Genomic DNA, 24719 nt, shown 5'->3' with positions numbered 1-24719 from the left:
ACGGCTGCAAACAACACAGTGGAGATGCCCTGTGTTGACATTGTGCTGACGTAGCTTCTTAAAGAGACAGAGGCAATTTCAAGGCATCAAGTTGTGAAACAAACTTTCTTTTACATTGTGTTTGATACATACAGGCATTTTTATAATAACTAGAGATAACATAGTTAAGTGATTGTTTTATTAAAAGACCTGAAAAATACATACCTCTTAACTAAAGTGTTTCTTTGACATCTACCGTATGTTTTGCCCTTTTAAGCAGAGTTTCAGTAATCCACAACTGAGCTGCTTCATTTAGCTCATTAACATTGTAAGTCCATTAATAAATATGTATAATTTTGGTGGTTAGGGTTGGAGGGAAAAAGGGAACTTCAAAGTTTAATGTTGCACACAATAAGTCTCCATATCAACTTGTAGATACTTTCTACAAGCCAACTGGTTGAGAGTGAGCTTTTAAAAAATAAGAAAACTTTATTTTTTGTTTTACCATCACTAAACGTGTGGAATTATCTAATATCTACTTGGGCTTTAACTAGACCTGTGCACTTTGGTTAGATTAAACCAGTGGTTCCCAAACTTTTTCTTCTGTGCCCCCCCCCCCCAGTGGTTTCCAAACATTTTCTGCGCCCCCCCTATGGATTACAAATGGCTGTCTGGTTGAAACAATGCGTGTGAAGGTGTGTGTGTGTGTGGGGGGGGGGCGGGGGGGCATCGACTTTTTTGGGGGCAAAATGAATGTACGTAGCTGAAAATAGACACCAACATCGGTAGCCTACAAGGTACTTGTTAAGCTTAAGGCTCTGTATTGATATTAGCTAGTCATCTTTTAGCTAACATTACCTGCATCCAACAGCTTTACTCAACTCAGTCGGTTAGTTTGGAGGGAAAAACTGTGAAAAGTTCTTTGCGTTTTGCTGGTTTGCTGCCGTGATTCTAACACAAACCTACGTAGCTCCGCCCAGCAGCAGCAGGTCTCCTTCACTGGTGTAAACCCAGCATGAGCATCGTAGCGCTCATGTTGCGTTTAAAGGCGGCTCAGAAAAACAGGTTACAACATGTTAACAACGATTAAACAGTTTTAACTGCTGATAAAAGTGACAGAGGACACAGATATGGGAAGTATGGAAGCCTCTACTGTATCAAATTGACATAGGAATAACAGAGAGTTGGCAATTCTAAGGTAAAAACCCAGCGCATACAGTGTTCATGTTTTGTTTTTTTTTCATCCAGATGGCTTCCCGCGCCCCCCCTGCAATGACACGGCGCCCCCCCTAGGGGGCGCGCCCCACAGTTTGGGAACCTCTGGATTAAACTGACATTTGAGCTTTTCCGCAATAAACACTCCAGTTGAGTTTTAGACTCCAAACAGCCAAAGCCTGTGCAGAAAACCCTGGTCATTCCCATTAATGACGTTAGACCAGACTGGCTTCATTTTTCCGCAGAAAAATCTTCTATGAATTTTATAGCCATATTAGGACACTGTATATAAAACTTGCATTTATTTTAAAACACTGTAAGCATCTTTATGCACATACAAATGATGAACACTACATATGTATGTACTGTTAATGTCAGAACTTTTGTTTTTTCTTTTTCACAGAAACATCTTGAAATAAGTTTGTGTTTCTGTACATAATGTTAACAGTCGACTTAGAAAGACAGCATGAGAATAATGCGTCAATGCAACACAACAGCAGAACTGTAAACAGCTACTGAGTCTGTGGATTACACAGCGTCAGTTTTTAAGTTGGTAACACACACGAGGCAGTTTCTAGCCTTCTGAAACTGAAACAATAATATCAACATAAAGATTAATAATAGGCCACAGGTTTAGCTTAAAAGGCCTTTTCGGATAGGAAGGCATTTAGTTTGCACTCCTGAGCAGGAAAGGCAGCTTTGGATGTTACTGAAAACATGACATAATTAGCAGCTTCATCTAAAGTTGCATTTAAAAAAAAAAGAAAAAGAAAAAAACAAATCTAAGAAATCTGTGTCTGGAACAAAGCATTGCACTTCATTTAGCTCATTAATATTGTAAGTCCATTAAATATGTATAATTTTATTTTGCAATGCCAGCTAAAAGAAAAAAAAAAGTAGACCAGACTGTTCTGCTAAACAACAGCGCCAAAGCTGACCAAACCATGACGTTGCTCCAACAAGCTAACCGTGTAAGGAAACAGCAGCCTTCAGAAAAATCACGTCTTCTCTCCCCAAGTCTTAAAAATAGGCGTTAATTAGATCTCGGTGGAGAATTAAAAATAAATGATTTCTACTTTATTAATGCGATCCCCTCCCCTCCAGTCAGAAGTCCTCCTCCCTGTCTGCACGCATGGCTGTGTGCGCCGTTAATGGGCTATATTTAAGCTGCCGGCGAGCACATGACCCCGACACCCAGTATCGTGTGTCTCTAACAAATAACACGCAGGGGTGGGCCATTTCTTGTAGGTGGAAGCACATGTGTGCATAAATGCTTTTTGACAGCCGTGCGAGACGTGGCATGAAGCACCTTGAAGCTTTTGTGTCGAACATAAAACCGACACCAGCGGCAGACGAGAGGAGGACGCTGACAGACACACCGATGGGAGTTTAACGCCTCCTCAACAGGCAGGAGGCTGCGGCTCTCAGGTGTCGGATTGGGGCACGACGGTTTGTTTTGCAAATTGCTTAAACGTGGCAAACGCAAACTGCAACGCAAACACGGGAGCTGAATGCGAACCTGCAGGGATTTCGTTTGTGACTACGATATGAAGACCGATGAATAACCATCCGCTGCTGGATGGTTACTTTTTGTTGTACTATTACTATTTAAGAGCTTTTTGAACTTTTTCTACTTCTCATTCTATTAAGATCTCAAACCTCAATGTTTTGAGGTTTGAGATCAATGTTAAATGTGGGGAGGAAGTATTCACATAATTTTCACAAAGTTTCATTGGTTCAAAGTTACATTTTGGTCTGATCTAACCCAGGTGCCTTATAATCTATATATCTGCTGTGGCCTCTATGTTTTTTGTGGTCTTCTTGTCTCTTTTCCAAAGCCAGATCTGTGGATTTCATAACTAATAGTTGTGATGTCAAAATATTCTTCTACCTAAGCTGTGGATCTCTGCACTTTTGGAGAATCGCAGTAAATGGAATGAATTCATACACATGGCACATTTTTCTGGTCTTTTACTCTTAAGTTAGAAGAACATGAATTAATTTTGTGTATATCTATGCACAAATATTGGCTATTATCTGTAATTTCTTTTACATTTTTGAGATGCATTAACCATATCTCAATGCTAAATTAGCAATTTTATAAACCGTGGTTTTCCTGAAATGATTCTTTTAATAGAACGCCAGCATCTCATGTTACACGCCAACTTGCTCCTTTTAGTTGAAAAATTTATGGAAAAATGCGGAAATGTTTGCATCAGGAAGAAAAAATGAATCCTCAAAAGGCTGCCTGCTTTTTCAGCTGCGACTTGTTCACGTTTTACCAAACCTAACCTAAAACTATGCTTAAGGCAACTATTTGGTTTATGGTCATACAATTGAGTTATGTTAGCAAAAAAAAAACGTAATCCAAAAAATACCTGTTCAAATTTTACAAGAAGCAGTCCTGATCACAATCACATGAATTTGCAGAAATATTTACATAGTAGCAACAGCATGTATAAAAGTTTACAAAAGATAAAATATTAAAAATGACTAAAAACTGAGATAAAAGTGTGTTTAAAATTATTTTCAACACTGAAAGTAATAAATCTGTCACTTCTGCTTCTGTAGGCTAAGACATAAAATATTCCTGAGATTAATGTCCACTTTTCAGCAACATCATAAGTTAATATTGCACAGGAAGTCATTATCCTCTTCATCTTGAGGGGTGGGACAGCTGGCGGGTTGGGATGCGGGTTCCTCCAGAAGCCTCTGCTCCAGAGCCGCATCTTCCGGGCTGAGCTGCTCTCCTTTGGTCATTACGTACACAAAATACTCAAAGCCCTCACCGTAACTGTCGTGTCTGACTGACCAGTTGTACGCGGTGCGTGCGTAGAGGCGTTTCCTGAAGAAGGGCTGCGCGAACGTGATGGAGACGAAACGGCCTCCGGGTTTCAAGCAGCGACTTATCTAAGAGAAGAGCCGAGAAAGGGAAGGAAGAAAAACATGGAAGAGAGATTAGTTCATGGAAATTCTGCTCCACTAATCATCCGCTTGGTGCAGAATCATAAAACCTCTGAGGAAAGCTGCAGATTTTATTAATATCATTATGAACCATCAGTGCTTTTTTAGAAAGTATGCCCTCAGTCAGGATAAACCATTGGTTTGTTGCTCAGTAAACCTGTGTGAGAAACAAGCCTCATCCAGATCTGACTCATCTACCTACTTGCCACTTTGCTTAAAATTAAATCGGCACGCTGCATCCACAGCATCTACCAAATGTCAAATTATTTAAAACTCTAACCTCTTAAAGCAGGTGCGTGTCCAACGTAGCCGTCTTAATTTGAGGTGCAAGCAGGTCATCCTGCTGAGACACTAATCCGCTGCTTAGTCATGCAGACAATTAACTCGCAAAAACACCGCTGTGTTTATACTTCTTGAAGGAACTCCAGAGCTAAAAACAGGATTACAGTATACAAACACACTCGCACGTTCACACACACGCAGGGTTTAAAGCGCTGACAGATACAAAGATTTAGTCAGACTTTGGCAGCAAGTGTCTCCGGAGACAGAGTGTGAGTGGGAGTGAGGGGACAGGACATGAAGAACACCGAGCCGAGCGCAACAAAGTTTTTATGTTCTATAAACGGTTTTCGCTCATTAGCTCTTGCTAATATCCACACAAACATGTCAGAATATTACGCGGAGTTGCTCCATCGAACACTGAATTACAGAAAACTAACAGTGTGAGAAGAAACTGCCGGTGTGGTAGAGCAAGCTGTGGAAGTGTGTCATGGATTGCAGATGAGGAAAAGTAAAATGTGATCTAAAATATAACAGTGAGGAGCAGCAGAACATTTCTTGCTCTTATTTATTCAAAGACATGATCTTTTTGATGGTGAGAGGATGAGAGGTGATTGATGTGCAGCACAGATCAATCGGTCATAAGGTTCTGTTAGTAGCTGCTCCTAATCTAGGATGCGATGGTTTAGGATACCAAGCTCTCCTTGGCCCTAGAATAAAAAAAGACTTTGTGTGGCCAAACTTCCTCTGCAGGTGCTTTTTTGTTTCGGTTTTGATGATTTCAATAAATGTAAGGTCCTCAGAGATAACAACAGCCAGGTATTTGAAGGTAGCCATCCTCTCTACGACGACGCTGCCGATGTTGAGGCGCGTGCAGAAAAACTGTCGCTCTCTGCTAAAGTCCAACACCAGCTCCTGAGTTTTGCCGACGCTCACTTGGCGACAGATGTTCTGACTTAATGATGGCAGGTCCTTCATTTCTTTCAGATTCAGAGCCTCATAATTTTCTTTAAGATATGAAGCTTCACAGGTGTGTCATCAGCAAATCTGATGAGGAGTTAGTCAAAAGTGCACAAGGTATAGAGCAGCAGACCAAGTACAAACCCTTGTGGGACTCCAGTGCTGACGTTCATAGAGTTGAGGATTCCAGCATTGGACAGCTTGTTACAAGCTTCGCAGGATTAGAAAATACTCTGTTTTTCACTAAGGATCATTTAAATAATTTATAAACTTTTTTATTAAGCTTTCTTATTTACCATTACTACATTTAAATTTGAAAAAAGCCTGCTTTACCCCTGGACGCTGGTGCAAAGAAGAGCTAGAGGCTTTTGACAAACCAGTAAGAAAATTGAGTTTCGAAATAAAAGCCTCTAATATTAATGCGCGTTTCAGTGCAAATGAAAACTACTACCAACATGGGATGGTGAAGGAGCGCAAATTAAGAGTTTAACTCAACAGGCAACAGGTTGTACCCACCTGGTCCAGGCTGGAACAACAATGGTTGTTTAAATGGTAATTATATTTTACTGGTCATCCTGAAGGGTTGATTGGCCTTTCCAAAAATTGCCCCTAGGTGTGAGTGTGTGTGCATGGTTGTTTGTCCTGTGTGTCTCTGTGTTGCCCTGCGACAGACTGGCGACCTGTCCAGGGTGTACCCCGCCTCTCGCCCGGAACGTGAGCTGGAGATAGGCACCAGCACCTGCTGACCCCATTAAGGGACAAGGGTGACGGAAAATGGATGGATGGATGGTCATCCTGAAGCCCCTTTTTTGGTCACAACACAGATTTTCAAGCACCTTGGTATTTAAATTTGAGTTTCATCTGAAAATTGAAAACCACACAACCAAACATCAATGACAAAAATAACTACTGAGGGTTTTTTTTTTTTTTTCCAGCTTCTGTGAGATCTTCATGGCAAAGCCATCACGGCGAAGCTACGAGGCCAGAATGACGAGGCGGAGCGTTTTTCTACAGAAGAGACGCTGTGAAGTAGAGCAGCTTCAACATCACCGTGCCGAATGTGTCTTTGGAGTGAAGAGTCGCTCTGAAACGAGCACATGTATCTTGCTCTTCTTGAGTGATTCATATCCACCAGCAAGAAGGCCGAACATAAATTATTTACTTTCCGCTGCGACATGGAAGTACTGCAAGAGGGAGGCTGGATCAGGTTTGGATAAGATATAAGGCAAATTAAATTACACAGAAACAGGAGAACGACGAGCCATCTGTCTTAATCAATTTCTTTCAATGAGAAAATCGAGGCTGATTGCAACACACTTATGAGTGCTGAAGCGATCGCAGAGTTTTAAACATCATATGTAGTCCACTGCTTATAATCACGAAAACACACATTTTCTCACATTTGAAGGAATTTATGTACAAAGTATAGATGGCTGCAGCATTTAAACAAATCTTCAATGAATCGGTGAATTTGAAAGGAAGCTGAAGCAAATAATCCTGACTCCAGTCATCATTCATAAATCTGATCTGTTCGTCTGGAGTCCAAACCGCTGCGTTGCGTCACCGATAAGTGAAGAACTAATGTCACTGGAACTGATCAACACACTAAACCACGGCAAACAAATCAGCTGGAACCACCGCTAGTGGGCTAACGACGTAATCGCACCGTTAGCGTCTCAGCTACTGAAAGCAGACAGCTCGTAACCATGAGCCCGACATTTCTATATGGTGGCAGCGTCATGCTTTTCCTCAGCAGGGCGATGATGCCAGTCAGACTGATAGGAAAACGGATTGAGCTGATTACATGACAACCCTCCTTACTGAAATGGAAGTTCACTTTCCAGTAGGAGAACATCAAACATGCAGCCAACTCAAATGCTATCAAAGTCCAAGCTCGAGTCCAACTGAGAGTGTGTGGCAAAACTGGAAAATAAAAGTTTTTTTTTTTTGGAACGGTCGGTGCATGCATGAATGAGCCAAACATTTCTGTGGTTAGAAATATAGGGACAGACGCTACATCAAACCCAAATACTGAAACACATCCGTTAAACCCAAGGCCAGTTTTCAATCCGGCCACTTTAATCAGATATCTGCAATGTGATCTAAAGTGAGTCACAGGGCTCTTCCCAGACCGCAGAGGAAACTACTCTGTGAATGCTTAATGAAAACCCAACACACACAGAAGCATAAACACATAAAGGCACACACACACACACGCAGCTTCCTGACCTTTGCTGAATTATTCAGCGTGGTGTCGGAAGCCTGCGTCGGAGTGACCTCACCTGTCTTGGGTATAACACAACAAAGAGGAAACACGAGATCTGGTGTTAAGTTTCACGTCAGAAATCCCTGGTGATCTAATTAACACTCTGCTCTTAAGGGAAGTTTGAGAGACATCTTTGTTTTTTCTTTTAACTTTGTTGTCTCCCTCAACAAGGAGACCAGGAGCAGAAGTCGGTCTTCCTCAAGCTTTATTATGCTAGAAAACTGTAAGCACATATTCCTGCTGCATCACCTACAGCTCTAAGGAGAGCTTTGTCCTTTAGGTCATGACCCTCGGAGGTTAAATCCTGTTCAGCTTAGCGATAAATAATTCAACACTGCATATTATAGTATTTCAATGTCAAGCTATAGCTCCTGACCACAAAGAAGCCAAGAATGTTGTCGAAAGTGGTCAAGAATCGATAATGTGACAATAATCACTTGAGATTAAAGTAGATTATCCAGACTTACTGAGAGCAACAGCTTGGGCACCAAGCAACCAAGCAAATGGTTCAATATTTTTGCTGTTTTTTCTTGCAACAAAATCAAAACGCCAATAAACAAAAGTTAAACAAAACATAATTAACATTCAGTATGACAGATTAAGTTAGCAGTAATCGGAATAACTGCGATGTTTACGTTGTTATACAATTTGTATGAATTATTTCAGTACTTTCTTCTATTTTCACTCAAGGTTATGATACATTAAAAAAATCCTGCATCAGCCCCATTCCTAGTTCTTAGCAGGTTTATGACTTTAATAGATCAGTAGCAAAAATGTACAAAAAGGCTTTTAAACTGGAGGATTATAGTTTTTAATAATATATATATAAATTGGTAACAAAAGCTGATGAATTTATTTTATTAATTAACATTGTCTTTTAATGTTTTTTATTTTTTACAACTGTGTCATATTTCAGTTTTTTTATATACAATAAAATTGTCATAAAGGATTATCGTTGTAATATTTTAAAATCTAAGGTAGTTTGTACAAGAGGCTAAAAGCTAAATTGAGGAAATTCGATGAACTCGCATCAACTTTTTGGGTCTCAGCTCTGAATATGCCAACTTTATTGTCCCCGATTGACCTTTCTGCTTCAGTCAGAGACGAGATAAGGCATCCAAGGAGACTGACATTTCGTTGACTCGGCAGGCACCACTTCTCCAGATCGTCGTCCTTATTCCTCCGTTTCACCGCTCAGACTTTCAGTTCACGGAGGAGCACAGCGTTACAGTTTTATCCTTCCATCATTCATCAGTTTCTGCTTTGAGCTGAAGTTTGCCTGAAGACACAGTTTGGGACATGAGATCACTGATTGTCTCTGGGGGACACGTGAGGACACACACGCATGTGGTGGCCACAACGGTGTCGTTTGACTCCGTCCAACCGTTGGGTTACATAATCTGGGTTCGCCTCAGATTACAAAGGTAAATCTGCTGAACTGAAATCACCGTCTTCAACTCAAATCCTTGAGATTTAGAAACTTTTCTTTTTCTCAGCAGTGTGTTAAAATTTCACACGACTGGAATAAGACAAACTTGGTTGCTGCGAATGTTTTTGTAACTTGAAATATTTCCCAAATGTGGCTGATTTTAGAACACTGTCAATTAGCAATTCCTTAGTAAGGTATTCAATATGTCTCAACATTTCCATGTGTCATTACAACCAACATCAATGTAGTTTAAGAAAAGTTTCTGCGGAAGACCGACACACACTCGACCTTCTACCTCAGAGACCATTTCTCCACGCTTGCTATGTTCCCTATGTAGTTTGATGCAAACTTCAAAAGGAACTTCACATGCATTTCCTTCAGCTTTGTTTCTTTTACTTGTTGCCGTTTCTTAGGATCCATTTGCGAATTGCAGAGCCAAGAGTGGGCCTGGTTGACGCACGCAAAGTTGTGAATCTTTGCAGCTCTTCCAGAGTTACCGCTAACCTGCTTTTCTGATGGATGTGTGCTTCACTCAGTCCGTCATTTCAAGTAGACAGCAGCGTAGCTCGAATTGGAGCCATTTCAAACTGGTTTTATTTTCATATACTGTCTGAAGTCTCCATACATCAGTTGTATTAATACTGAGCTTAACTTCATTCAATTTAAATTAACTTCGTAGTGCATGACAGAAGCAGAAACTGGTCTGCAGTCTTTATTTCTCGCTCCATGAATTTAAAAGAACGGCTGTATCAAACTACTTCTAACGATTGGATTGAAAAATGATTGTTGGCCGACTGTTTTGATCTGACCTGATGATGAGAGCTGAAGTTTGTAGGAAGATAAAATGCGAGGAACGCAGAGGTGTGCTTGGCACTTCTTTAGAATGCGGTGGGTGAGGCGGAGCGGAGAGCCGTATTTGGACAGCAGACCTGTGCAAACCACAGCTACCGACTCTTTTAGAGATACTGTACACCCACAGAGACAAACACACACACAACGCAAAACAACACACTCTCAGCTGCACGCAACGCACAGGCTTGGTTTCATGCATGAATGCTGCTTTTAAGTGAGCACGAGTGCACAAGTACTTCAAGTGGGGCGAAGAGAGAAAGAAAAACGAAGGGAGGAGGAGGTGTACTTTTTATTTAGGTCATGTTTTCATATATTTTTGAAATTCTCTCCCACATTTTCCCAAACTTGTTTACTGGTGTCATCTGGCGCTGCAGACCTCCCACCCCCCCTCATTGGAAACCCCTCCCATTTGCTCTCTGTAGGAATGAACATCTTAAATCAAATGCCTCCCTTCCTTTCCATATCACCTCACCCATTAGCCTGCAGCCAAGCATGTGGATGGCAAAAACGTGTAAATGTCTGGAGGAGACAGAGAAGCGACGAGGCAGTGGGTGAGAGGAGCGTGGAGAAACAAGAGGAGTGAAAATTTATGAGGAGAGGTGGGGCGGGGGTCTGGGGGCTTATCGCAGGTCTCCTAACAAAGGAAATCTGCTGCTCTTCTTCTCTCTCCAGGAGAGCTACAGCCTGCTTTGTTTGATCCCCGTCTTTCACTTCGTTCTTCCTTTAGTGCTGTGCCTTCCCAGAACCAAATATGAAAATGCTCTAAGGCACCATCTGCCCAAAAAGAGGAAGAATTGTGTGCACCATTAGATATAAATGATCTCTAGTTTGTTGCTTATTATTCTATATTCTGCACAAAAAATATATATATAAAAAAATAAATACACTTTTAAAGAGAGCAGAACAAATCTTCACACGTTTGAGTACACCTGTGACAGGTGCAAAACAGAGCCATATTCCCCTTGGAGGACTTGCACGGAGTCCTCCAAGACTCAGAGCGACGATGAAAAGTATGCAGAACGTGAGCGTGCTATGTTCCCTGTTTTCCCCTCCCACTCCCAGCCTCCTCCTCCTCCTCCTCCTCCCTTCTTTTTTCCTCCACCCACCTTTCCTCCCGTGATTTTCCCTCTTCTTATCCCTTCTCTTCCACCCACTGACTGCACAGATGAATTATACATCAGAAAGCTTCACTTCCTTTCTCCTCACCCTTCCGCCGCTAAGACAAAACTGCTTGTTTGCGCTCGAATACGTGGCCAGGCATAAAGCCGTCTTAAAAGGGCGAACGGTTATTTTTAGGCTCGACAGCCTCCCTTAACTCTGGCCTGATCCGAGTTTTAGAGCGAACCGTGTGGGGCTTGCATGAAGACAGCGTCAATCTGCCTTTCGATCAGGCGCACCTTTCCTTCTTGGGTTGCCATGGAGAGAGAAAAATAAAAGTTTCGCCCACTAACATATGTAGGTCAGAAGTGGACACTGCTCGAAAGCAGCAAAAAAAGAAAGTGCAACTTTTATTGACGAGTTCAGCTAACAAGCAGCTAGGAAATGTGACAACAGAACAGACATGAAGTATAATCTGGAGATGCATCGTGGAAAGATTATTTCTAAGAAATCCAAGCGTGTCAGAAATCTTCCGCTTCGACCCAGCACGTTTGGGCCGACGTTGAACAGTTGAAGCGCGGTCACATGTTTCCGCTTTGGCACCGACACTCCGAGGACCGTATGACACACCGAGCCGAGCTCCTGTGAAAGCCGTCCTGCTGCAGCGGCGTACGTCACGGTGTTTCGTCACGTGTGTGGTTTATGTCAGACAGGAACGACTATTAGGAGATCACAAGTTTGCAGGAGGAGGACGTGATGACTGACGAGCTTGAAAATCTCATTTAATTTTCCATGTTATCGCAAGCCAAAAAAGAAAAAAAAACTAAACACAGAACAGGTTGGTGGGACATTCTTCAGCTTCATTGGACCAGAACCAAGCAGAGGGAAAATCAGTGTTTTGGTCTAAAACGTTCTTCCTTCTGGAAATTGTGCATTTGGAGTTTTTTTCTGCATCAACAAGCACGTCCACAAAATCCTGACCAATCACACATCATAACTCTCTACCTGATGCCACTTGGACCGTTTCTTCTTTGCTGAACACTGACCTTAACTGAGACAAGTGAGGCCTACGATACTTAAGATGTTGTTCTTTTTAGATGAGTTCTCAATGGACTTTTGGGAGTAATTTTAGACGGCCGTCCAGCCCAGGGAGGATCATCACAGACCGTTACTTTCTCATTTTGTTAATACTGGCTCTCACTATGGCGTGATCGAGTGCCAAACCTTTTTTTTTTTTTTTCTTGATCTTGTATAAATCGAGGCATAATAATTTGACAACCTTTGTTTTTTCTTGTTGATTTGCTTACATTTCTTTAGGTTGGGACATGATGTGTAGCTGAGATCTTTTAGCCTACTTTATGTTGTCAGACAGGATCTGTTGAAGTCATTTATCGATTCTACTGGTCTGGCAGTAATTATGTCTAAGCATGGCAAATGAAAATGAACCAAAAATGAGTACATAATTCATAACTTAACAAGGTGGAGAATTACTTCACATACGGCCTGGTTGGTCACGAAAACCAACTAACATCTTCCCTTATTTAGATAAACCACCTGCTGAAAACAGATTTTTGTATTTATGTGGGCTATCTTTGTCTGATATTTGAATTAGTTTGATGATCTGAAACATTTAAGTGTAACAACAACAAAAAAAAAGCCCAAAAGCAGACAACCACTAGGGGAACACGCACTTTTTTTATGGCTCTGCAGCTCTAAACTGGGTCATGGCTGATGGATTCACAAAGGGCCTATTCAGACGAAAGCTCACGTGAGCTGGTTATCTCCTCTTAAAACGGGGGAAACTCTTGTCTTCAGGCTAATTTTGAACAACAGACTCACGCTGCGGGACGTAAAGTCGTCGAGTGTGTTTTGGGTCCCCCACCGAAGCAATCAGCATCTTCGTATTCAGCCATCACGTTCTCCACTCATGGCAGTCTGGCCTCCGAGGCTAAAATTAAAACCTTTTTCATCATAAATAGCTACCTCTTTTGCATTTACCTAATCATTCTTCTATTCCTCTCCTGGTCTCCTCACCTCTTTCTGCACAGAGGGATCAGAAAAGAGGTTTTGCTTTAATTACTTGACTACTTTTCTCACCGTCCGAGAAAGACGAAGGTGCATTTCAGACGCCTACATGTGCCCACTGTCATGTTTTTCATCCATTTGTTCCCTGGTATGTGTGTGTGTGTGTGTGTGCGTGCGTGCGTGCGTGCGTGTGTGTGTGTGTGTGTGTGTGTATGTATGTGTGTGTGTGGGTGTGTGTGTGTGTGTGTGTGCGTGTGTGTTTGTGTGTGAGATTATTTTTTTCAGGAACTGCTTCAAACATTCAGCTGCGGTCAAATAGGCTGAATTAATTAAGCAGTGTTTGCTATTTTTGGATGAGTATGATGAAAAAAAGGGAATGTTGCAGGCTTTGTAAAAAAAAAAAACCTTGTCATGGTGGGAATACACGAAGTCAGCGAATGTGTAATTAATAAACTCATCTGCCTTTCAAAGTAGTTGGGGGGAGGAAAAAAGTTAAGCTCAGAGGAAAAGGAGCTGTGAAGAAACTGGAGCAAAACGTGAGCGGCTGGTTCACTGACACGTTTTGCTCAAAAAGGAAGCGGAGAGATGAAACGGGGTGTTCCCCTCTGTTCTCGCTCTTTCTCTTTCGTATCCTCTGCATCTCTGTTCCTAACGCTATAAAACTCAATGTGGCCCAGATTGATAGACTTGGTCAGCAATTAATGCATTTAATGTGATTTTTCAGGTCAGTTCATACATAAGATGGAGATTCTTTCATTAAGAAAAGTGACTGAAGTGCGTAATATAGTAGGATTGCTTGTTTTCTAGTACTGAAATAAACTTGTTTCTTAAATATCAGCTGATGTTAGTCTTCACATAATTCTTCCATATTTATCTTAGCAATCAACCACAAACTTCAACGTATTGTAGGAAGTGAATATGATGGACCAAAACAAACTTGATGCATAATTATGAAGGGGAAGGAAAATGAAAAGTGCGGCATGCATGTGAGTTTGAGGCAGTCCCAGCGACAACTCCCCTTTCAGTCTGCTGTTTCTAAATATAGCACAGGGAAATTTTGTGGCTACAAAAGCCATCTTTAATCTTTCTTGTCAGTGAAGGCCTTAGAGAACATTATAGTGAAGGAACACAGCAGACAGGTCGGGGATAAAGATCTGGAGACGCTTAGGCCTGGGTGACGTTATAAAACATTTCACAGATGCTGAAGACGCAGCCAGGAAACCCTCGTTATGGAAGCATGCTTTGTGTCTGTAATTCTAATAAGAGATATGAAGTGATTCAACAGGACAATAAGCCAATTCAGAAAACCTTAATTTAGCAGTTTTTGCTACTAACAGATGTGCAATAATGGATCGTTTTTCTCACTTGCTCATTCAAAAAGTTGACTAATTGGGGGCGTCTGTTTAATTCGAACTTATTTTAAATCTGCTTTCAAAAACTATGTGAAGGTCAGGTTTTGTTGCTCGATACAGAAATGTAGGAAACTCAAATAATCGTCTGCGTTCTTGTGAGTACACTTCCGTCACTATAACTGACCGATATTAAATACTTGCTTGTTTTTGGCAACTCACGCTGTTACGTCTTACATGACACTTCACTTCTTTATCTAATTGACCATTTGTTTAGTGTTTTTATTTTTTGGTTGCCATAAGCTGCCAAACAGCAAAGCAAAAGAGAATCAACGCTGACAAGTCCTGTGGAAAGACGAAGAGCCAAAAGGGAAAAACATCAATAAAGTGTGTTTTGTCCTTTTTAATGGGGAGCCAGATATAAAAAGCCTGGCAGCAGCTGGAGGAGGAGAGAGACGAGGAAGGAGAGGCAGAGCAGGAAGTAAAAATGGGTCAGTGTGTCTGGTTGCCGAAGGGTTCTCCCGTGGGACGGGGGAAGGGGGACAGGACAGCCGGGTGGAGGTTCCCACAGTCACACACTAACACAGTCCAGTTTTTATTGGTCCAATAGCACAGGGAAACCCCCAAAAACTAGAGCTAACATTACGCAATAACTCGCCCATGCAACACCTTTGTTCTTCCTTTACGTTATAGTACAAGTAATCCTCAATAAATCAAAATAACCTCAAAAAGGTCATCGATTTGACTAGTCGAGTTCCATTGCAAACTCACTGCATGAACACTAAGATGTACATTTGAACTGATTCAAGCTAATTTCATTGACTGCGGCTTACAGAGAAAGAAAACAAAGCAAAAAAAGAAGAAGCAGGGTTTAAAGAAGTTTGAACATCACTTAAGGCCGATAAAAAAAAAAACATCCTTATTAGAGAAATGTGGTAACACTTTATTTGAAGGGGGTTGAATAAGACTGTCATGACACTTTCATAAACATGACATAACACCTGTCATGAACATCAATAAGTCTTCATGAATATTTATGACTGTTGTCATAAAGCGTCATTCGGTAAATTATGACACTTTTAATACAAAGTTGACATTATTCAAAATGTCTTTGTTATGACAACTTGGCATTAACCAAGAAATCATTACTGATATAAATTTGTTATAAAAGTATTACTGATTGCACTTTAAAAATTAGGTAACTTTATGTTATTAAAGGTAAAGTTTAAACAGTAATGATTTCTTGGTTAATGACAAGTTGTCATAACAAAGACATTTTGAATAATGTCAACTTTGTATTAAAAGTGTCATAATTTACCGAATGACGCTTTATGACAACAGTCATAAATATTCATGAAGGCTTATTCATGTTCATGACAGGTGTTATGTCATGTTCATGAAAGTGTCATGACAGTTTTATTCAACCCCCTTCAAATAAAGTGTTACCAGAAATGTTACGACACATAATCACAGGGACGCCTGCTGATTTGATCACAGTTGATCAAAAGTTCAGGTGTGCACCAGTTTTCATACGATGAGATCCTTTGTAGGTTTTCTAACCTCGCTACACACTACGGCCTCAGCTGGAGGATGTAAATGAGCAAATGTCAGTAAAATCCTCAAACTGCCGAACTACATTTCAAGTTCTTTAGATTCACAATGACTCAGGCGACCTTTGAACTCTAGAAGACTGAATCCTGAAGTCAAATCAAAAGGACTTTTTACATATGTATGTAGTTTTCCTCTAACCCATTTGTTTGTTAAAAGGTTTTAAAACAAAAAAAAGTCTGAGTGTTTTATTTATCATCAACGTTTTTACGTCTCAAACGGCAGGTGATTGAGATCCGCTGTACATTTTCAGCTCTTCATGAAACATATTACGTTTATTTCAGCGTCCATTGCAGCCAAGCAGATTACCTGAAATATATTTCGAAACTTGATACGTTACACACTCGAAGCACAACAAGGCATTTTTCTACACTAAACCATGAAAAGCAAAGGTTTGATAAAGCCTAGTAAGCTTTACTGTTCGTTGGGAAAAAGCATTGAAGTCACAGGTCAATTGGCCACGTTTGGTTGAAGGACAGCAACACAACGACTGGCACTATCAAAGAGATTTTAGTGTGCATCAGATCTTTACGATGCCATGACAAAACTGCAGTTCGATTCTAGTGGTGGATGTGTGTATTTTTATTTTTTTATTTTGTTGCATACCGATTCTGCTGGAACTGGTGCATTGATTACCTGCTAGTGAGCGACTGAAGAAAGCATTAGCTGGAGGAAACTTGTAAACAGCAGAGGAGTGCTGCAGGCGTGGGCAGGCCAGTTTCCATACCAACAGAAAATAAATAAATAAATAAAAGATACTCAAAAAAATCCAAACAACTTCATCCAGTTTATTTTAAGAATTAAACGCAGTGTGTTTTATCTAGGTCTTCTTGGTAATATATGCTGCCTTGTAAAAAAAAAAAAAAAAAAAAAGAAGTATTCACACCTTCAACTTTTCAGATTTTGTCAAATCAAACCCACAAACTTCATGTACAATAACAGGTTACTTTCTGTGTGAGCTCGACCAACACACAGAAATATGCAAAGTTTTTTTTTTTTTCTTCTTTGACTAAAAGGAAACCTGAAATTAATGGCATTTTTGAAAGAGGAAATAACTTTGCTACATGTTTCCTTAACTACCAAAAGTCATAGAAACCCTAGCTAAAATCTGAGACCCTAACACAGCATTTCTTTTTTTTTTTTTTTTTTTTTTACTAAAATTTAATCTGCTAAACCATCTAAGCTCTAGGAATTACATAGATATGTATATTAATACCCGTCTTCTACAGCTGACTGTATCATTTAAATAAATTCAGGGTGAGAAAGATTGATGTACTTGCTTATGGGCTGCAATACTTTAGATTTCACCTTTCTAACCTAAAATAATGGCTGGAAGGAGCTACACAGTAATCTGCAGTTGTAGCTCCTTCTAAATCTCCGAGGAGAATTAATAATTTCAAACTTAATGTTAGAGAAAACATACATTTCCAACCACAAACTGTATTCTTGCATAAATATAAGGTGCCTTCAAATCTCCTCTGATCTGAACATGACTGCAATCATCTCTTAGTACCTTCTGGGTCCAACCATGAGACAAAACATTGTTTTTTCTTTTAGCTCCTCCTGCCACACCAGGCTGAGACTCATTAAGTGTTAAATCACAAAACTGTTTCAGAGCGACGCCTCTACTGTCTCATTATAGAGCAAGAACAGGAGACAAGTGTTAGAGCCTTCACAGCCCGGCAGTCGTGGCTGCAGAGGGTAATGAGTGATGGGCTGGAGCTCAGTGTAGTGTGACTGTACTGTATGTGAGGGAGGAGATGAGCAGCTGAAAACTCATTAAGGATGCCGACGACTACAGAGAGCAAGAAGCAGAAAATGGTGGTTGGAGCTGCAGATTACAAAAACGTTGGAGAGATCTCAGAGAGGAATGGGAGGAAGTAATCGTGCATTTGTCTCTCTATTATGCAGTTCCACATGCAAATGCTACAGCTCTTTTAGTCTTACGCCTGCGTACCTCTCCATTTAATGTGCAACAGTGTTTTTAGGTAGAACGTGTTCACACTGTGGTACGTCTTGGGGAATCAAGCACTGTAAAAGTGCCATAATCTGCAGTTTGGCCATTATCAACCCATACCTATTTTTTTCAATGTTGATTACAAATATGTGTTTTACAGAAAGCACCTTTCTCTGCCAACAGACAAGGAAAAAGGGAAAAACTGTCAGTCCTGCAAAGTTTCTCTGTTTTTATCCTTCTGTGCTTCATTTTGTTCTGTAAAATCCATCTTTATTTATTTAGGGATATCCATCATCTTGCTCCTTTCACATTTGTCTGACCTCCTTCACATTAACGCTCCCTCTCTGTCTCCAAAGTCGGCCTCCTGCTCGTCCGGCCACTATGAGATTCAGGGACTTTAGCCGATCTGCTAAAGTCCCCTGCTAAAGTTGGTATTCCAGACAGAGTGTCTGGAATACCAACACTCTGTCTCTTTTTAAATATTGGCTGGAAACCTGTCTGTTCATTTTCACTTTGATACATCAACCTGTTCCACCACTTTTCTCTCTTTTGTTGTCTATGTTAAAATGTTTACTGCTTTAAAACCCTTTTATGCATGAATTTGTCAAGATTTTTCCCCCTTTTTTATTTTTTAAGGCATAAAAAAGGTAGGGAAAAAAATTTGTAAAAAAATGTTATTAGTTTTTTTTTTTTTTTTAAGGTGACCAATTGTTATTTTCTCCAAATACAAAGTTAAAAATCCATCAGTAGTATTGTTCTTTACGGGTTATCTGATGTCCTAATATTTTTTTTTACCTGCAAGAGTCGTCTACAGTAGAAGGAGGGACCGGGTCGGTTGGCGTGCTTTTTTTCTCTGTCGGCCATATTGGATTTAACAAAAATAATTTCTTGAATTTGCAGCTGATGGCCAGTAGTTGATGGTGTATTTACTTCAGTGGTCTGTGTGCATTTATAACATAAAAATCCACAAGAAGCACAAGAAAATGGCTTTTAGACAGCTGTCCCCTGCAGTGACCACTATGCATGAAAGGGTTAAATTTGTAAGGTGCTCTTGTGCGCTCTGAAAGGCGCCTTTTCAACTGTATTACTGTAACAGAAACCTTAAACTGTAGCAGCTAGATGACACATAATCGTAATTAAAAGACACTTTTGTGGTGGTAAAATAGATTATATCAGGTGTTCAGCCAATGAGGGAGTCTACGGATGCAGTGTGTGTGCACAGGCAAACGACATTCACTGGAGGGTGTATCCTCTAAAACAGAGCTGGCATCATTCTCCCGTTTGATGGCTTTGCTGGCAGTGCCAAGCCCTGGCTGTCTGGCCAGCCGCTGTTTAAACACGTCTTGGGGTGTCAGTAAAGACACCTAAGATTTAGTGCCAAGTCCTGCCAAGAAACCTGAGCTGGATTTACGAGGTGCAGCTGCAGCAGGCCCGTGCTGATGGAGAGACTCCAGGACACAGTTCACAGGTGTTTTCTACTTCCCTGCGGCTGGACCGGACTCCCACAGTGAGTGGAGTAGCAGAAGCTGCAGGAGCTGATGTTGGAGTGACTTAAGTGAGACTGAGTCATTGGTTAGGAGGCTTTAACACACATTTTATAGCAAGAGGAGTTTCCCCGAGTACACAGCACTGCAGCAGCAGGAGGAAAGCACGATGCAACAAGAAAACCGATTCATGTCTAAAATACGGCACGGCGACGTGAAGTGATTTAATGTCATGCAGATTGTGGTGAGTGTTGGCGATTATAAACAGTTCCATTATTTCACTTTTTCCTTTTTTTTAACAGTTAGCCAAAACAGCGGCATTCAAAAGATTCAAAAGCGGTGAACATTTTTCCAATTCATCCATTTGCATGTGTTGCCAAGAAGTCTTCTTAGTCAATTACGCCAAAGCAACAGGAAACAAGAAAATTTTTTTCACCTTCTTGCATCAAAGTGTCTCAAATGTCTCAAATATAAGGCACACAATTTGAAAGTTGTGACCCATTGTTGATGAGAAGGACTGAAATCCACCACGAGATCTTTAGTCATGAGCTCAAATTACATTGCTACTATAGTTTCAATTCATTTGTAAGGACAGTGATTAATAATAACGCTGTTCTCACACCAAGAAACTAAAACAAATCCTGGTCTATCCGCCACAGCCATCAAAGCAGGAAAAAAATAAGAAATCCTAAAAATGTTTCAAAGAATAAAAACATCGCTAGGCTTTACTATTTCAAGCCCTTCCTGGAGAAAAACAAATAGTTTGTGCTGTGCCCTGTCCAACCTGAGAACCGTCAAACCCAAATCAAAAAATACTCAACCATTCTAGGAGCTATTTTTGTGTCAGCCGTCGATCCTACAGGCAGGGAACACAGCTTGGAGACCGCATCAGCAGCCTGCAATCACGTGCTGTAAACCAGGTCAGAGTGGACTGCAACTCGCCCACCGAGGTCTCCTCAGAGCCTCCACCCTTTGCTAAACTCCTTAAAACTGGGACATGAGGAAAACTTTCAATGTTTTTTAATCATCCCCCCCCCCCTAAAAAAAAAATATATATATATATATATATATATATATATATATATATATATATATATATATATATATATATATATATATATATATATATAAATATATATATATATAGGGTTTTGAATAGTTTATAGATGGTTTGTACATTGTCACGATACAAAAGAGTGTGTGGTAGCTGCAGGAAGTGAAGGCAAATCAGCAGCAGTCTGTCACTCCATCACACATCCTCTGTTTGTTTGCGCTCCTGCTTATCTGGTATTCTCTCTATCCGTCCGACGAAGGGCTACACGGACCGAAGAATCAGTGGTTGTTCTGTGAAAACTCGGTGCGCCCCGAGGCTGTTGTTTTTCATAATTTATTACTTGGAGCAATAATCTGGCTACAAATAAAACCCACAGCAGACCGGGACAGTTACACTGCTGAGCTGTGTCCAAAAAAGATGGCTAATTTTAAATCCATTCACAACAGGGCAGAACAAACCGATTTATCCCGATAGGCTTTTTTTTTTTTTTTTTCAGAAAGTGGAGAGACTTCAGTGCAATATTAACCGTTCTGAGGATGTAAGACGGCACAGCAACAACCCTCCCGCCCCACTTCATCTCTGCTCGCCTCACACGTGAGGAGCTTTGTCTTCTGAAATCTCTGCTGTTAGGGCTTTTTTCATGTCTATTTCTAAATTTGAACTGACATAAAAGCCCGGTCCATTTTTTTTTTTTTTTGTTGCTGTTTCTGTATAATTGCATCATTTGTCAAGTGGTGCAGTTATTTTAGGCCTCTGGATATTTTCCTATACAAAATGCAGAGGGTAGGCAAGATACAAGCTTGAAGATATATTGAGGAAAGAAAGTGAACTTTTCACCAGATTAATAGACACGTGCAAAAATGAATAAATAAAACAAAACAAGGTCATTTGAAATTTCAACGTTTGATCTGTCAAACACGTTTTTAGTTTTATCAGAAATATCGCTGTTTGATAATGATGTATAGAAAACCTCCAAAGACTACTCAAAAAACGCAAACTACTAAGACTGGGGGAGCTTAAATTTAGCTCAATGCAGTGATGTTGTGTGCACTTCTTAAATTAGAGCTGGAGGATATTACAAAAACGTTATATTGCTAAAAACTATAACAATAGTCAATTAAGTCTCATTACTCTCTTTTCCATCATCCAGATATTTATTTATCTCCCCTCATGTTCATCACTATGTTTAAACTCACCAGCTACCTTATTAGGTAAATCCTTGTGGCTCCATCTTGCCTCTTATTGGTGGTTCAGGCAGGAGGTGATGGTATGATGGTGCGAGGAGACATTTTTGCTTCCTGTAGCACCAGCAAGCTGCATTTAAAAGTCACAGCACTCTTATGGCTCCATCCCTTTGTGACTACAGTTTAACAATCTTCTGATGGGAACTTGCTGCAGGGTAACACACCAAAAACTCAAATCATCTGAATCTCATATCTTGAACATAACAACGAGGCCCCTGCAGTCACCAGATCTCAAGCCTACAGAGCAGCTTTGGGATGTGGGGAACCAGGAGATCCCCATCATTAATATGAAGCCGGTAAAAATCTGCAGAGACTCTGTGACGACATCGTGCCGCGTGGATGTTATTCCAAACATCTGGAATGCAGCATGTGGCTATCTGAGATCCTGTTATGTTGCTGCCATCTTTCTGCCAATTCTCCTTTTTTTCTTTCTTTGGAGGAGATTTCAATCCTAGATGTGCAGAAGATAAATCAGCAGCGACTGTGTAGTGCCATCGCATCAATATGAACCAAATTCTCGGAGGAATTCATCTGACTTGTGTCGTTAGAGAGTCCAATCCAGAACCGCCATGGTGTACCTTATAAAGTGGCCAATGGGTAAAATATCAGGTGTAAGCATAAAGAACGGTGAAAGTCCATCCAAGTGTTCAAGCAGAGTTTTAATGGAGGGTTCATGAAATATTATAGCCTAATAAATATTGTATCCAGACAGTTCTTTGCGACTGAAATATTGCTCCAATAGTGACTATAATTCATTATTTTCTCCAGCTCTGGCCTACATGCATATGACCCGATCCTCTGTTTAACATTTAGCTTTTTAGTTAAGGGTTTCTGTTCCCGCTACATTTTTTGCATGCTTGAAATACCAAGCAAAAAAGAAGATGAGAGAAAGACAGAGCTAGAGAGACAACTTTCCCTCTCTCCAAACACTTCTTGCATGGTGAGAGCAGGATGGGATGGGATAGGATGGGAGGCTCTGCACTGTCACCTAGTTTCCATGGTGACCTGTTGCTATAGAAACAGGCCCTGCAAGATACTCGAGTTAGGCTGGGAAAGAGGCAAAAAAAAAAAAAAAAAGGAGGTGAGAAAAGACTTAAGAGAAGCCGAATCACAGGAAAATACTGAAGAGCGGCGCAAATTAGGTGTAAACTCAAATGTTTTAAAACTCTGAGCATCAGCTTTATTCTTAGCTACATCATAAACTCAGACTTGGGCAGTTTAATGTTGACTATTGTCAATATATAAGATGTTACAAGGAAAGGGGAGACGTGATCAACTTGATTTTACTCTGTTACATAATCACTGGGGCTGTTCAATAAAAGAAGCGTCTTGAGACAGAATGAGAACATTCACGACAGGGTTTTCATTTATGTGCGAATGATAAAAACAGGGAAAATAAAGAGTGACAAATGGGGGGGCAGAGCCAGTCTACACGCCTTACATTCTATGGGCTTTGGTTCTGTTTGATGTCATGTTTTCCTTCCCCATATCTTTGTCTGAACGTCGTCGTTAGCGCTGCGTTCAAATCGTGACTGCACCAACATGCCATACCAGGTATATTTTTGCGAGAAGCTCCTGCTAAAGAGGCAATGCTGTTATCATCCACCATCCACGCAGTTACAAACATTATAAAGAGCGGACAGAGGCAAGAAGCTTAATTTGTTTGTCGCTAAGAAAATTACAAGGAGGCAGTGCAGTCTGCCAGCAGGTAAATCAAGTTATAACACAGTCATTTGCAGCTCTCCACAGAGAGGGGTTGCTTCCCAGAAATTACCATCCAACTCGTTGTGATTTCCCGAACCACCTCCCCCCTCCCCCTTCCTCATCTCCATCTACCTCGCTGTTTTTATTTATTTATTTATTTATTTTACTTGCCAAACCTAACCTGCAGCAGTTTCCCCTGTTGCCACATAAAAAGCCTGGGAACACGAACGTGCTCCACAGTCGGGGGATGCACAATATGCAAAGCAATTGGCGGCCAGCTCTGCAGGACAGATGGATGCATACACACAAACACATTGAGACCGCCTCTTACTTGTGCAGTCCAAGGTTTGTACGCTCTGTCACTGTGACAAACCGCCCTGCAAAGTTCAGTCACACTTCCTTCGTTGTGGCTGTAGCCCAAACATGAGCGCCCGGAACATAAACAAAGCAGACAGCGAAGATGTGCACAAGGCAAGTCATAGGCATGCGTCACAATTGTTTTGATGGGTAAGCCTGGAGTTGCTGAGTGGATGTTGTTTCAAATCAAACCCAATGAGGGGAAAAAAAAAAAAGCATCTCAGAAGGTCAGTGTTATGAAGAGCTTTGCTGAAACACCTTTAACCCCTGAACTGTTTCACATTTCTGACCTCAGACCTCAATGTATTTTATCGAAATTTTGTGTGCTAAACCAACACAAAGTTCTGCCTCATTGTAAAATGGAAGGAAATTGATGTACGGTTTTCAATTAAAAAATTGGACATGTTTGGTGTGTTTGTATTCTAGCGCTTTTACACTGATACCCGCAAATTAAATCCAGTGCGACCATTTGCATTAAATGGTCAGATTAATGAAAAGTACAATAGCGGTCAAGGCTAAGGAACACAGAAGATTTAAAGGAGACTTGTTATAAAAATGAATAAGTTCTAAACATCTCACCAAAAACGGATCAATCGATCATATGAAAATGGAGAGTATGGCACAAGAAGCAGCCAAGTGGCCCATGAAAACTCTGGAGGAACTGCAGAGATGCGCAACTTAGGCAGACTAATCTGTCAACAAGACAACTAGTAACTGGGATATATGTAAAACAGTATGAATAAGGGAAACCAAGCACTGCATATTATCCTGGCCACATCATTCCCACTACAAATCACTGCTAAACTACCAGATAAATTACCTCCTCGCTATTTCATGCAGAGGCTTAGTAATGAACAATGCATTTGATTTGCTCAATCAAAAGGCACATCTAAGC

General features: G+C 40.7%; 1 protein-coding gene across 1 annotated transcript in view; it reads right to left on the bottom strand.

Moving 5' to 3' along the window:
* Positions 1 to 1481: 1481 nt before the first annotated feature.
* The window catches only part of ece2a (endothelin converting enzyme 2a), a 74850-nt gene continuing 51612 nt past the window's right edge, over positions 1482 to 24719 (bottom strand). Inside the window, exon 4 of the mRNA XM_088014750.1 lies at positions 1482 to 4104. Within this exon, the coding sequence (XP_087870876.1) occupies positions 3814 to 4104 (291 nt within the window). The 3' untranslated portion in view covers positions 1482 to 3813. The remainder of the gene's footprint in view (positions 4105 to 24719) is intronic.

Source organism: Poecilia mexicana, unplaced genomic scaffold (genome assembly GCF_051168715.1).
Source record: "Poecilia mexicana isolate PSO_F unplaced genomic scaffold, ASM5116871v1 scaffold_17, whole genome shotgun sequence".
In the NCBI taxonomy this organism is placed as follows: Eukaryota; Metazoa; Chordata; class Actinopteri; order Cyprinodontiformes; family Poeciliidae; genus Poecilia; species Poecilia mexicana.
Note: the sequence above shows the minus strand (reverse complement) of the source record. Positions and strands in the feature narration are given on the sequence as shown.